The sequence below is a fragment of the Hemicordylus capensis genome, chromosome 4, assembly GCF_027244095.1.
Source record: "Hemicordylus capensis ecotype Gifberg chromosome 4, rHemCap1.1.pri, whole genome shotgun sequence".
Taxonomy (NCBI): domain Eukaryota; kingdom Metazoa; phylum Chordata; class Lepidosauria; order Squamata; family Cordylidae; genus Hemicordylus; species Hemicordylus capensis.
This window is the reverse complement of record NC_069660.1, coordinates 4,895,029-4,908,416: the sequence shown is the minus strand read 5'-3', so window position 1 is coordinate 4,908,416 and position 13,388 is coordinate 4,895,029. Positions and strand designations below refer to the sequence as shown.

The 13,388-nt window shown below is 54.4% G+C and overlaps 1 protein-coding gene across 6 annotated transcripts in view; it reads left to right on the top strand.

Moving 5' to 3' along the window:
• MYLK2 (myosin light chain kinase 2) overlaps positions 1 to 13,388 on the top strand; it is a 37,770-nt gene that overhangs the window by 14,953 nt on the left and 9,429 nt on the right. For all 6 annotated transcript variants that reach the window (XM_053248813.1, XM_053248814.1, XM_053248816.1 and 3 more), the window contains 6 exons: positions 4,253 to 4,358; positions 5,929 to 6,022; positions 7,527 to 7,636; positions 8,855 to 8,996; positions 9,908 to 9,978; positions 12,976 to 13,104. In XM_053248813.1, the coding sequence (XP_053104788.1) occupies positions 4,253 to 4,358; positions 5,929 to 6,022; positions 7,527 to 7,636; positions 8,855 to 8,996; positions 9,908 to 9,978; positions 12,976 to 13,104 (652 nt within the window). The remainder of the gene's footprint in view (positions 1 to 4,252; positions 4,359 to 5,928; positions 6,023 to 7,526; positions 7,637 to 8,854; positions 8,997 to 9,907; positions 9,979 to 12,975; positions 13,105 to 13,388) is intronic.

The window sequence follows — 13,388 nt, the reverse complement described above, 5'->3', positions numbered from 1 at the left end:
CTGGAACAGGGTAGGCACCCCTTGGGCTCTGCAGCGGTTGTTGCCTGCAGCTGCCAGTGAGCCCTATCGCAACAGAACAGCAGGCGAGCCAAGGTGGCCCGCCCGGCATCTCCAGGAGCCCCAGAAAAAGGCTGGCCAGGGCACTTTCCAGATTACTCGCTACAACAGTGGGTGGCAAAATGCTTCAGCTTGGCAGGGTCGCATTGAAAACAGTCCCCAGAATCTACAAGGGAAAAGGCAGCTACTGTTTTTTGTGTGTGTGTTTGTTTTTTGGCAACAGATATACAACGTCCTAGCACTAAATTGCAGCAGTAAAATCCAGAAATAAGGCGTCCGAAATGGGGACGGCCCCCTGCTGACAGCATAGGGGGGCTGCGGTGTCACAACACGGGCAGTGCGGAAGCACACGGGGGGGGGTTGCAGCTCCGTTGTGACTCGGTGGTCAGGGTTAATCTGGACAGAGCCCTGGACGAGGCTCAAAGCCTTGCGAAAGCGCTTGGCTATCTCTTCTTCTTCATGTCAGCAGGACTGCAGCACAGCCACAAATAGAAAGCTGGCGGGCTGGCGGTGCTGCCTGCCACTGCTCCCCACCCCACCCCACCCCCACCCTCACCCCCACCCCAGCCACTTGCCTGAGTCCAAGGGGGCTGCCAAGGCTGGGGCAGGCCTTCAGCAGGAGGGGGCAGCCACAAATGAGTTCCCTGTGCCAAGGGGGGAGTTTGTATCAAGCGGTTCTCGCTTGCCTAACCCCAGGGTCCCACCCCAGCAAGTGCCACCCGCTGTTCCTCGGGCAGAAAGTGCCCCGTCGTGGTGCCACAACCTCCTTGGGCTGCATGGCTGCTTCTTGCCCTCAGGAACACAGGGGGCTGCCTCCTACTGAGTCAGACCACTGGTCCCCAGATGCACCCCCCCCTCGCCGCCAGCGTTCCCAGAAGGTGGCTGTGTTTCCTCCAGAGAGAGGCCCCCACTCTGGACCGAATGTAAATAAATGTACAGCTCAAGTGCCAGCCGGTTTGTCTTGATGGCTTATGCCCTCCACGGGAGATCTGCTTCTGCTTAACATCGGTGTAGCCTGGCTCTGTGCTAGGGGCTATGCCAGGTCCACCTGGGAGTCATGCATGGAAAGACAGCAACATGGGAGGCTGCCATATACCGAGTCAGACCATTGGTCTATCTAGCTCAGTATTATCTTCACGGACTGGCAGCCGCTTCTCCAAGGTTGCAGGCAGGAATCTCTCTCAGCCCTATCTTGGAGATGCTGCCAGGGAGGGAACTTGAAACTTTCTGCTCTTCCCAGAGCGGCTTCATCCCCTGAGGGGAATCTCTTCCAGTGCAAACACTTCTAGTCTCCCTTTTGTATGCAACCAGGGCGGACCCTGCCTAGCTAAGGGGACAAGTCATGCTTGCTACCACCACACCAGCTCTCTTACTCAGGGGCAGTGCCTATAGCTTATAGGCCTTGCATTTACTGTTATGCTTCTCTCAATCTCTCTCTCTCTCTCTCTCTCTCACACACACACACACACACACACCTCCTCCCCAGCCTGTTCACAGCCCTGGGAGCCTCTTTCTGTCACACATCTGTCTCAGCCTGTATTTGGCCCTTGGGTCTCTGGTTGCTGGTCTCTGCCCCCTTGAAGGATCCCCTGAACATTTGGCTCTGATTGTGCTGAGCCCAGGGCCGAGAGATTCCAGGGCAAGCAGCCCTGGTCCTGCCGGGGGGGGACGGGATGGGACCCTGCACTCTGCCCTGTCTCTGGCATGCCTTGCCTTCTCCTGCGCCAGCATCTAGAGTGAAGAAGACCCCCCCCCGCTCCACGTGATCGCTGGCAGGCCAGGCATGGACCCAGAGAGTGGTGCATCAGGAGTTGTTGTGATCTCTCCACCAGCTGTGATGGATGGGACAGCATGTCTTGCCACTGGGTGACCTTGTTATGCCAGAGGGAGGGGAGGAGGGAGGGAGGGAGGGAGGGAGGGATGTGTGCAAAGCCAGGCTGGGAAGCCAAGGGGGCTGGGGCAGGTAGGGGTGTGTGGGGAGCGCTGGGAGGAAGGGGCAGGCACGGGATGTGGAGTGCACTCTCTCGAGGTGACCTGGGAGGTGGTGCCCAGGGGGCTGGGCAGTGGTGGCAATTTCCCTGTGCAAGGGTGAGATACGAAATCACTTGGAGATTTCTAGCTGGCACTGGCATACATGTTGGTGTTCTTATCCTTTATTAAAAGTCTGGGGCCACGTGAGCCGTGGGCAATGAACTCCCGGAAGCCAGACAGGAAATGTGGGGGGATGCAGGTCAGAAGATCCATCTAGCTCAGCATTGTCTACCCAGAATGGCAGCGGCTTCTCCAAGGTTGCAGGCAGGAATCTCTCTCCGCCCTCTCTTGGCAACGTACTGTATGCTTTGGTAGTTCGTTGGTTCAATAAAAAAAATCTTGTCCTATAAAGATATAGATATAGATATAGATATAGATATATCTTGTCCTATCTTGGAGATGCTGCCAGGGAGGGAACTTGAAACCTTCTAGCGTGGCTCCATCCCCTGAGGGGAATATCTTAAAGAGCTCACTTCTAGTCTCCCTTTCATATGCAGCCAGGGCAGACCCTGCTTAGCTAAGGGGACAAGTCCTGCTTGCTACCACCAGACCTGCTCTCCTACCAACTCTCAGGGCACCCATCTTTCTAAAGCAGCTGGTAAAAAGCAGCTGGGCCTCCCCACCCCCCAATTCAGGTTGGGACTGTGGTGCTGGAAAGGGGAGTTTGATCCTCCCCCCCCCCCATATTGTTTCCCCTATGTAAGTTGTACCCGGCCTCGACTGCTGTTCACCCCACTGGAAAAACCTAGGTATGCACACGCATTCTCTAGCAGGGTTAGAGCAGTGTTGGGGGTCCTGGTGATATCAACCGCCCTGAGCCATTTTTTGGAAGGGTGGCATAGAAACCAACCAGCCAACCAACCAACCAACCAACCAACCAACCAAACAAATAAATAAATAATCATGATAATCAAATAATAATAATTTACTTCAGCGTGGAAGGGAAATGGTTAATCCTCCCCCCCCGCCCTCCCTGCCACCCAGTGTCAGGGTCCTGACCTGAGTCCCAGCTGCTTTTTCCTCCTCATTAAAGAGGCCAGAGAGCCCATGATGAGTCTCCCTGCTTGGCCCTGGCTTAGGAAGCAGCCCAAGGAAGGCCGCCCCCCCCCCAGCCTCCCCATTGTCAGCAGTCGCAATAGCCAAAGACCGGTGTGGCTGGGGATGATGGGAGTTGTGATCCAACAACACCTGGGGACCCCAGCAGAGGCGTAGCCACTATGGAGACGGGAGGGCGAGTGTCTGGGGGCCACTTGCCCCTCCTGCCCCCCCATTGCTCCCCAAGCCATGGCGGAGCTGCCCGATCCCGGCTAGAAGAGGCTGCTCCTGGCCTTGTGGCTCGGTGACATCACCAGGCTGCGCCCTGCGAGCTCAGTGAGGTCATCAGGCTGTGCCAGCTCAGCCCCTCTCTGGCTCCGTGGCGAGGGTCGTGGGTGGCAGGGGCTGCGGAGGCAGGTGGGCGGGCAGGGGGCGCCCTTGACTCAGTATATGGCAGTTTCCTATGTTCCTATGTTCCATGAGGAGACCCCCGGAGGGGAGGTGAAAAGCCGCCTCCTGGCTCCAGGGGTCTCCCCAGTGTGCCCTGCGTGCTGCGTGGCCCCCGAGCTCCCCAGCCCCCACTTCCTCCATCACGGAGCCGGCAATCATGTGGGCGGCTGATCCGGCTGCCCAGGGCACCCGCCAGGATCGTCTGCAGGGAGAGCGGGCAAAAGCACTGATCGTGAGACCCACCTGAAGATCTCTCCTCCCTCAGCACAAGCAGTCTCCCGCTGGTCCTCTCCAGCCCCTGTTATCAGTGGGGACTACTACTAGCACCGTCCTGACCAGATCAAAAACCTGGTTGCCAGCAGGCAAGGTACCGGCCCTCACGGTGGTGTGCAACTGCACTTCCACATTTCCGCCAGTGGGTGTCACCCTCTGAACATGTCTTGGAGATGCTCCTGCAAGCTGCCCACCACTTGGGTCCAGGGTTCCCTCTAACAGGGATTCCCAAATGTTGCTGACTACAACTCCCCGAATCCCCAAGCAAAAGCCATTGCAGCTAGGGGTTCTGGGAGTTGTAGTCAACCACATCTGGGAATCTCTGTTAGCGGGAACACTGCTTGGGTCCCTCAGCAGCAGCCGTGAGGGTAGCCCAACCCTTTCCCTCCTCCTCTCTCTCTTCCAGATGACACTCCGCCCCCACCAGCACCTTTCACTCACCGCATCGTCCAGATGAGAACTGGGGACTTCAAAGACACCTACAGCATCAACACCAAAGAAATGCTAGGAGGGTAAGAAGTGTGTGTGTGTGGGGGGGGCGGTATCTTCTAGCCTTTGCCTTCCACATCCAGTTGCTTACTCCCCCCCCAACACCATGCTTATGGAGATTTGTTAATAATAATAATAATAATAATAATAATAATAATAATAATAATAATAAATAATAATAAAAAATAGTAACTTGAAGAAAGAAACAGAAGGTTTAATACTGGCTGCACAAGAACAGGCACTAAGAACAAATGCAATAAGAGCAAAAGTCGAAAAGTCAACAACAAACAGCAAGTGCCGCCTTTGTAAAGAAGCAGATGAAACAGTGGACCACCTAATCAGCTGTTGTAGAAAGATCACACAGACTGACTACAAACAAAGGCATGACAAGGTAGCAGGGATGATACACTGGAACATCTGCAAAAAATACAAGCTACCTGTAGCCAAAAATTGGTGGGACCATAAAATTGAAAAGGTTGTAGAAAATGAAGATGCAAAAATATTATAGGACTTCCGACTACAAACAGACAAACATCTGCCACACAATACACCGGATATAACTGTAGTCGAGAAGAAAGAAAAACAAGTCAAAATAATCGACATAGCAAAACCAGGGGATAGAAGAACAGAAGAAAAAGAAATAGAAAAAATCACCAAATACAAAGATCTACAAATTGAAATTGAAAGGCTGTGGCAGAAGAAGACCAAAATAATCGCAGTGGTAATTGGTGCCCTGGGTGCAGTTCCAAAAGACCTTGAAGAGCACCTCAACACCATCGGGGCCACAGACATCACCATCAACCAATTACAAAAAGCAACTTTACTGGGAACATCCTATATTCTGTGATGATATCTATAATAGTAACAACAATATTGATGATAAAATTCAGCCATCCCAGGTCCTTGGGAAGGACTCGATGTCTGGATAAAGCAAACCAGTCAATAACACCTGTCTGACTGTGTAAAGAAGAAATAATAATAGCTTGTTTTCATTATATCATCTTGTAGAGCTTCACAGATAAGCATAGGTCCCTGCCCTCAAAGGACTTGCGATCTAAAACAGACAAGCGGGGTGGGAAACAGTGACGGGAGAGACGAGTATAGGGAGGGATGAATGCAGGGAACTGCAGTCACACAGATATTAAAAGTGGGTTACATTTGGGAATAAGGTTAAAGGCAGCCGCGGCTCAATCTAACAAGCCAGGGGGTGCCAAACAAGTTGCAGCTGTCTGTGGTTCCCTGCAGCCCGATCGCGCCTGTTTCTCCCACCCCACACTGAGTGAGCTGCACTGCCTGTAGGCTGGCCATTCATCAGGTGGCCTGCACAGCTCTACCTGACGAATGGCTAGCCTGCCGGCAGCTAATGCAAGGCAGGGCGGGGTGGGATGGGAGAAACAGGCGTGATCAGGCTGCCAGGTACGAGTGGCGGTTGCATTTCATTTTGCGTCTCCCCCCAGCTTGTTAGGCTGAGCTGTTGCCAGATTAAGGGGCACAGCTGAAAGCCACATGGAAAAGACGGGCTGTCAGGAGGAATCTGAAGGAACTCTTGATGCAGTGCCAACTCTGTGTGTGCTTCTCCTTTTCTCACCACAGGGGGAAGTTTGGAGAAGTCCGTACATGTACGGTGAAGGAGACGGGCCTCAAGCTTGCGGTGAAGATTATTAAGAAGCAAGGAACAAAGGACAGGGTATGTCGTCGCCAGGGGCATCCCCTGAGCAGGGCTCGTTTCAGTGTGGCTGCACAAGTTGTCCTTCACGGTGGTGGGTCTAAACTCAGCGCGGTGGTGGTGGTGGTGGTTTCTGGACCGGCTTCAAGCTGTAGCACAGGAGGAAGTGCTGCAAGATCCGATGGCTTAGTATGAGAGAGTCAACACGCAACTATAAGGAAATGAAAAATGTCATGCATCGTTCAGCATCAAGCCGGGGCCGTTCATATGGGTTTGGCCACAGCTCCTGAACTTTTTTCCAAGCAGGAACTGTCCTTACAGCATGCTCTCTCTCTCTCTCTCAGGAAAAGAAAGGGAGGGCTGGGGCGGACAAAGCAAGCTGTCTGCTGGCTCTTGGTCCATCCCTCAAGTGTCTCAGCAGTCTTGTTTCCTCGTCCTCCCGCTTTCACCTGGGGCGTGAGCCTGCCTGGGATCTCTGCATGCAACTCCTCTGCTCTCTGTGGCTGAGTTACGGCCGGTCTCTGCATAGGGAGCAGCACCTCAGAAACTGTGGAGCCAGGAGGGGGCAAAGGAGACCCAGGGCAGGGGGTGACGGAGGTGGAATTGTGCAGAGCGGATGAAGGATGGGAAGGAGGAGAGAGGAGGAAGGAGAGGTAGCTAGGAGGAGGAGAATGAGGACCGGAGGCTTGATGCTGCTGTGGAAGGTCACAGGAAGCTTGCACAAGAATTCAAGGCGTTGGCAACATGGTCACACTGATGGGAGACGGGAGAGGGAAGGGTTAGGCTTGCTCTCTTCCTAAAATGGTTGCTTGGAGCATGTCTCATACCCTGCACTAGGGACATAGGAAGCTGCCTTCTACCGAGTCAGACCCTTGGTCCATCTAGCTCAGTAATGTCTGCACGGACTGGCAGCGGCTTCTCCAAGGTTGCAGGCAGGAGTCTCTCCCAGCCCTCTCTTGGAGACGCTGCCAGGGAGGGAACTTGGAACCTTCTGCATGCAAGCAGGCAGGTGCTTTTCCCAGTGCAGCCCCATCCTCTAAGGCAGGCCTGCTCAACTTCGGCCCTCTTGCAGATGGTGGCCCACAACGCCCATAAACCCTGGCTATTAGCCATTGTAGCTGAGGATTATGGGAGTTGTAGTCCAAAAGCAGCTGGGGGGGAGGCAAGGTTGAGCAGGCCTGCCCTAAGGGGAATCCTTACAGTGCTCACACATCTAGTCCCCCATTCAATTGTAAACCAGGGCAGACCCTGCTTAGCAAAGGGGACAATTCATGCTTGCTACCACAAGGCCAGCTCTCCTCAAACACCATGAAGATGTTCGGTAAGAATGGACTGGTAAGGAGCCCCAGAAAAAAACCTTTCATCCAGCTTCTTTCTGGGCATCACACTCTCAAAGGATGAAGGGGAATTTAGTGAAATGTCACATCCTCTTCCACATATGACTGAGCTCCACCTGAGGGCAGCCTGGGAAGCCCTTGGCTTAGCCAGTGCCCTCCCCACATGACACAGAGTCTTTACCCCACAGGAGATGGCCGAGGTGGAGATTGATGTGATGAACCAGCTCAACCACAGACACCTCATCCAGCTCTATGACGCCATTGAGACACCCAGGGAGCTCATGCTGTTCATGGAGTTGTGAGTGGCCAGGAATGGGGTGGGAGGGAGTGGGCATGGGCACCTCCCTCCTTCCTCCCCCAGACACCCAGCTTTGTGCCACTGTCCATGGGAGGGAGCTTAGGACCACTGAGCTGGAGAGGGTGCTGTGCCAGTGCAGGATGCCAGCAGGGTTTGGTCTCATGGGAATCAATCTCTGCTTGCAAAGCATGTTTCTGTTCCTTGAGACTGTGGAGACAGGGTTGGAAGTGTGTGGATGATGCCGAATGGAATCTCAGGAGCCCGAGAGGGGTCTGAGCAGGATATTTAGTGGCCAAAGGCAAGGGAGCTTGTTGTGCGTAACCCTTGGCCACTCCCCATGGTTAAGAGAAGCCACACAAATTGGACCAAATGAAGAAACTAATCAAAGTGGTGGAAGCGTCAGGATGGGGCCTGAGCCCGTGCGTCAGACTTACACCATGAGACATCCGCCCACCTCACTTGATGATGTAGCTTGATGGTCACCTTGGATCAGCTCTGCGCTCTCACTCGTCCCCCCACCCCCACCCAGTCTGCCTCACAGGGCTGTTGTGAGGATAACCCTACACAAGCTGCCGGCAGCAGCTCATCTGAACAAGCTGGGGAGTGCTGAATGAGACACAGCTGCCTCTGGTTTCTGGCAGCCCGATTGCTCCTGTCTTCCCCATCCTGCCCTGTGTTATTAAGAGCTGTGCTGCCTGCAGGGTGGCCATTCATCAGGTAGAGCAGTATGGGCACGGCTCTACCTGATGAATGGTCGGCCTACAGGCAGCACGGATCCTGCTAATGTGGGATAGGATGGGTGAAACAGGCACAACTGAGCTACCAGGAACCAGAGGCAGCTGCATCCCGCCCCCCGGCTTGTTTGGATGAGCCGTCGCTCTTGCCCTGAGCTCTTTGGAGGCAGGGCAGGAAACAGCATGGGAGAGAGACAGAACTGTGTGCCTTTTAGGATCACACACCTTAACCAGGTAGCAGCATGCTCTTTTCCCTGCGTCAGGCAGGTAGCAAAGGGATGCGATGGAAGAGATGAAGTTGTGGAAGACTCAGCAGGCTAGAGAAACCCAAAGGCGGCCGGCGGCTGGGGGGTGGAGAGAGAAGCAAGAAGGAGAGTGGAAGGTCAAGGTGGAGAGGCCAAAGACGGGCTTAGGGTCCCCCAGCCAGCCGGCAGGGAATGCAGCCTTGCCCACTTCCCTCAAGCGGGGTCTCCTCTGTGTGCAGCGTGGAGGGCGGCGAGCTCTTCGAGCGCATCATTGATGAGGATTACCACCTGACCGAGGTGGACTGCATGGTCTTCGTGCGCCAGATCTGTGACGGGATCCTCTTCATGCACCACATGGGGGTCCTGCACTTGGACCTCAAGGTACAAAGCGGCCCCCAGGGAGGGAGGGAGGGCCATGCCAGGGAGGCGGGCCTGGGGAGGGGGGGCCCGTTGGGGCAAAGCCATGGGCAGTCACCTGGGCAAAATGCGGAGGGGGGCCCCTGCCTCCAGGAAGGCCTGCTGGGGAGCGAAAACTGCAGCCCTCCTCCAGCTCTCCTTCCTCCCCAACTCTCGGGCATAGACTCCAACTCCAGAGAGAGAGAGAATGTTTGCAACCAGGACAGGGAAGCAAAGTGGACAGGGGCTTGGGGTGGGGGGGGGAGGTGTACAACCCCCCTCCCCGTTCCTTGTTTCAGAGGGAGAGATGCTTTATTCATCTATTGAGAATATCTATCTATATGCTGCCTTCCAAGAAAAAGGAAAAACCCTCAGAGCAGTTGGCATAGCAAGAAGGAATGAGGAGCGCCCCCCCCCCTTCCAAAGGGGCTCTGTCTCAAGCGAAAGAGAAAGGAGGGTCACCACAGGGAGAGACACTGAGCTGGGCTGCCCGGCCTGGGCTGCCCATGGCGAGAGGCCTGCCGCTGCTGACGCCGCCACGTGGGGAATGGCCATCTCTTCTCCTCGGGGCTGCTCATGCAACTGGGGGCCAGCCAGCCAAGGGACTGGGAACCAGCTTGAACCACTGGGCTGTGAACCTTCCAGAGCTGAGAGGGCGACTGACTGACCCCTGTGGGGAACGGCCAGGCTGAGGCCCCCCAGCACAGCCCCCAGCCAGACCCAGCAGCCCCTGACATCTCCATCCCAGAGGGGTCACCCTCTCTCCGGTCAAGAGGACTCCTCCCCAGACGGCCCCTTGGCAGCCCCTTCCTCAGGCCCTAACCAGAAGGTGCTTTCTTTCTTTCTTTCTTTCTTTCTCTCTTTCTTTTTCTTTCTTTCTTTCTTTCTCCCTGCAGCCAGAGAACATCCTGTGTGTGACTGCCACGGGCCACATGGTGAAGATCATTGATTTTGGACTTGCCCGGAGGTAATGCCCCACCCGGGACCCACTCGGCATCAACAGCGGCTGTCCTCGTGAGCCAGGGGGGTGCCAGATGAGGCAGAGCGGCCTCTGGATCCCGGCAGCCCCATGGCAACTGTTCCATCCCACCCCGCCCCCACATTAAGGAGAGCTGCTGCCATTGGCACAGGAGCAGCTCCTGGAGCTTTCACACACCGGGAACATAGGGAGCTGCCACATACTGAGTCAGACCCTTGGTCCATCTAGCTCAGTACTGCCTACACAGACTGGCAGCAGCGGCTTCTCCAAGGTTGCAGGCAGGAATCTCTCTCAGCCTGAACTTGGAGATGCTGCCAGGGAGGGAACTTGGAACCTTCTTCTGATCTTCCCAGAGCAGCTCCATCCCCTGAGGGGGAATATCTTGCAGTGCTCACACATCAAGTCTCCCTTTCATATGCAACCAGGGCAGACCCTGCTTAGCTAAGGGGACAAGTCCTGCTTGCTGCCACAAGACCAGCTCTCCTCTCCTTAGAGAGGCTTCCAGCTCTCCAATGAGGGAGGTCACTTTGAATGAAACTCACAGCATTAGGGAAGCAGCCCCTCCCCTCTCTACTGTGAGTTTTCTTTTCTGTGTTTTCCTTGTGCCCAATGGCTTCTTCTTAGAGGAGGCAGGACGCCACGCCTCCCTTTCCCCCTAGGGTAGGGTCTAGTCATTAAAGCACCCTCTGTCATCTGGCTCTGCTGATGTCCACACACACTTCTGTTTAATTGATTTGTGGATTAGACAACCTGTTAGCCATCAGCCAGGACCCCAACGCGGCAAGCACACACACACACACAATTCCCCAGCATGTGGCAGGCCTCTTGCAGCATCGCCTGGCCTCTGCTTTTGCAGCCCCATCCCAGCTTGGATGGCATGCAAAGAAATGCTCATTTTCTGCAAAAGGGCAAATCCTCCTCCCAGATCTCTCCCCTCCACAAACTTTCAAAGAGCAAAAAGCCTGAAACCTGGGTTTTCATCTCTTTGCCTGAGGGCCGGAGGCAAGGCTGCTAGGCAGCTCTGCTTTTGCATTCCATAGGCGTGACTTGCTCAGTGTGTGTGGTCACACACTGGCCAAAGGTACCCTGAAGTCCCTTTGAGATCCTTGGAAGCACTCCACACACAAATCGGGCTTTGTCTTCCGAATTCTAGCTTATCTCAATGTATTTCGGGGGTTTTAAAATGCTGGTTTTAAGCAAGTTTTTCTGAAACACCGCCCCCCCCACCCATCCCCTGAGCAAATAGGGAAAGGCACTGATGTAGAATCATTAGCATGGTAAGAGGGAAACACTCTAGTCTTTAGGAATGCAGATATAGCTCTTTAGAAATGCAATCGAGCTGGCTTGCCTAGCTGCAGGAAGCAAACTCTTTATGTTCTAGTTACAAAAGTAAAACCTCTGTGTTGGCTCAAGTTGGCTTTTTTGAACAATATTAGTCTGCTTGCTTAAGGTTTTCGCTGGTTAAAACACCACACATGTGTTGGGGGGAAAGGAAGAAATCTGCTCGCGTATACAAATGCTCGCAGTCTAGGCCAGGAGGTTTTGAAGGCAACATGGTGTTCCTACCCAAGGAGCTCCCCACCCCTCATTTGGCTGGAAGGAAAACACAGAGGCATGCAATGTGAACCTGCACCAAAAGCAAAAATGAGAGCAGAGGGGAGGGGCTGATTCTCTCCTGCTTAGAGTCGCCACACACCCCAGAATTCCGGGTTTCACCTGGATTTTAAGCATCTCACCCAGATAGCTTAGCCCACCCAGATTCGCCAGGATTTCAACTTTCATTTAAAAAAAGAAGGAGAAGGAGAAAGCTAAGCTCTAGCGGAGCCTTGTAGAAACGGAGTTGTGGAGCAAAGCGTGCAGTTACTCTTCTTTTCAGAAATTATCTTAAAGCCAACTTACATAATATGCAAATTAGGCACCCAGATTTGGAAAGCCAGAATATGGCAACCCTGTGAGTCGTACTGCGAGTGTAATATGAAGTGGCTTTGCTCAACATTTACCCCGGAGATTTACCTGGGAGTTATCCGCACATGGCTTCATGCTACAGGGTAAATGTTGAGTGAAGCCACTTCGAATCACACTCACGGCATGGAGGGAAGCAGCCCCTCCCTTCTGCTCTTGGGTTTGCTTTTGACGCAAGTTCACATGGCATGCCTCCTTCTTTTCCTTCTAGCCAATGAGTGTGGGGGGGGGCGACAAGTTTACTAAAGAGCTATATCTGCATTTCTAAAGAGAGTATCCCTCTTATCATGCTATGGCAATTTCTACAGCAGTGCTGTAATTGCTTAGGCATTTTCGGGGTAGGTTTGGCTGGTGTGTGAATGCACCCACTCTCTTCTGAAGGAGATTCGGGGTAAAAGCCCTGTCCGTGAAGCCTGCTGCTGTGTGTAGAAGCCCCTGGGGATCCATCAGGACCTGGCAAACTTTGCAAAGAGCACCTCTCCTTGCAAGAAGGAGAGGAGAGCTAGTCCTGTGGTAGCAAGCATGACTAGTCCCCTTAGCTAAGCAGGGTCCACCCTGGTTGCATATGGATGGGAGACGATCTGTGAGCAGCACTGTAAGATCTTCCCCTCAGAGGATGGAGCCACTCTGGGAAGAACATCTAGATTCCAGGTTCCCTCCCTGGCAGCAGCATCTCCAAGAGAGGGCTGAGAGAGCTTCCTGCCTGCAACCTGGGAGAAACCGCTGCCAGTGTGTGAAGACAATACTGAGCTAGATGGACCAAGGGTCTGACTCAGTATATGGCAGCTTCCTCTGTTCCTAAGAAGCACCAGGTAGCTGCAGGCAAGCTCCTCTCCTCCCCGCTCCCCATGCCACTTCCAAAGCGAGCAAGTATCAGTTCTGAAAGGGGGCTGGCCCCCAACTGAGGCAGGTGGGGTGCAGCAGTATTTGGCACCTGGCCTCCGTTGCCCTACGACCTTGGGTCTCATGCCCCCCACCCCCCGTGCCCATGCCGATGGCCGCTCTTTCTTCTCACCCTCCCAGGTTCAACCCCCGAGAGAAGCTGAAGGTCAACTTTGGCACTCCCGAGTTCCTGTCGCCCGAGGTGGTCAGCTATGAGCAGGTCTCCTACACGACGGACATGTGGAGCCTGGGGGTGATCACGTACATGCTGTGAGTGAGCAGCCCCAGGGCATCTGTGGGGCACTTGAGGAGACCCACCCAGGCCCCTTGTCTCGCGAGGCGCCATGCGGGCTTCACGCCTGTCCGGGGGGTGGGTTGGTGACCGGCTTGCAGCCGCGTGCCTCGGCCCCTCTCGCTTTGGAACGGAGAGCCTTGGTGGCTGGAGCCACCTCCTGGACTCAAGGCCAAGTGTGGGGCTCTTTCCAAGCACCCCGGCTTAGACGGCTTCCAGAAAAGGATTAAGAAAGGGAAGGAAAGATGGCAGCTCTGTGACT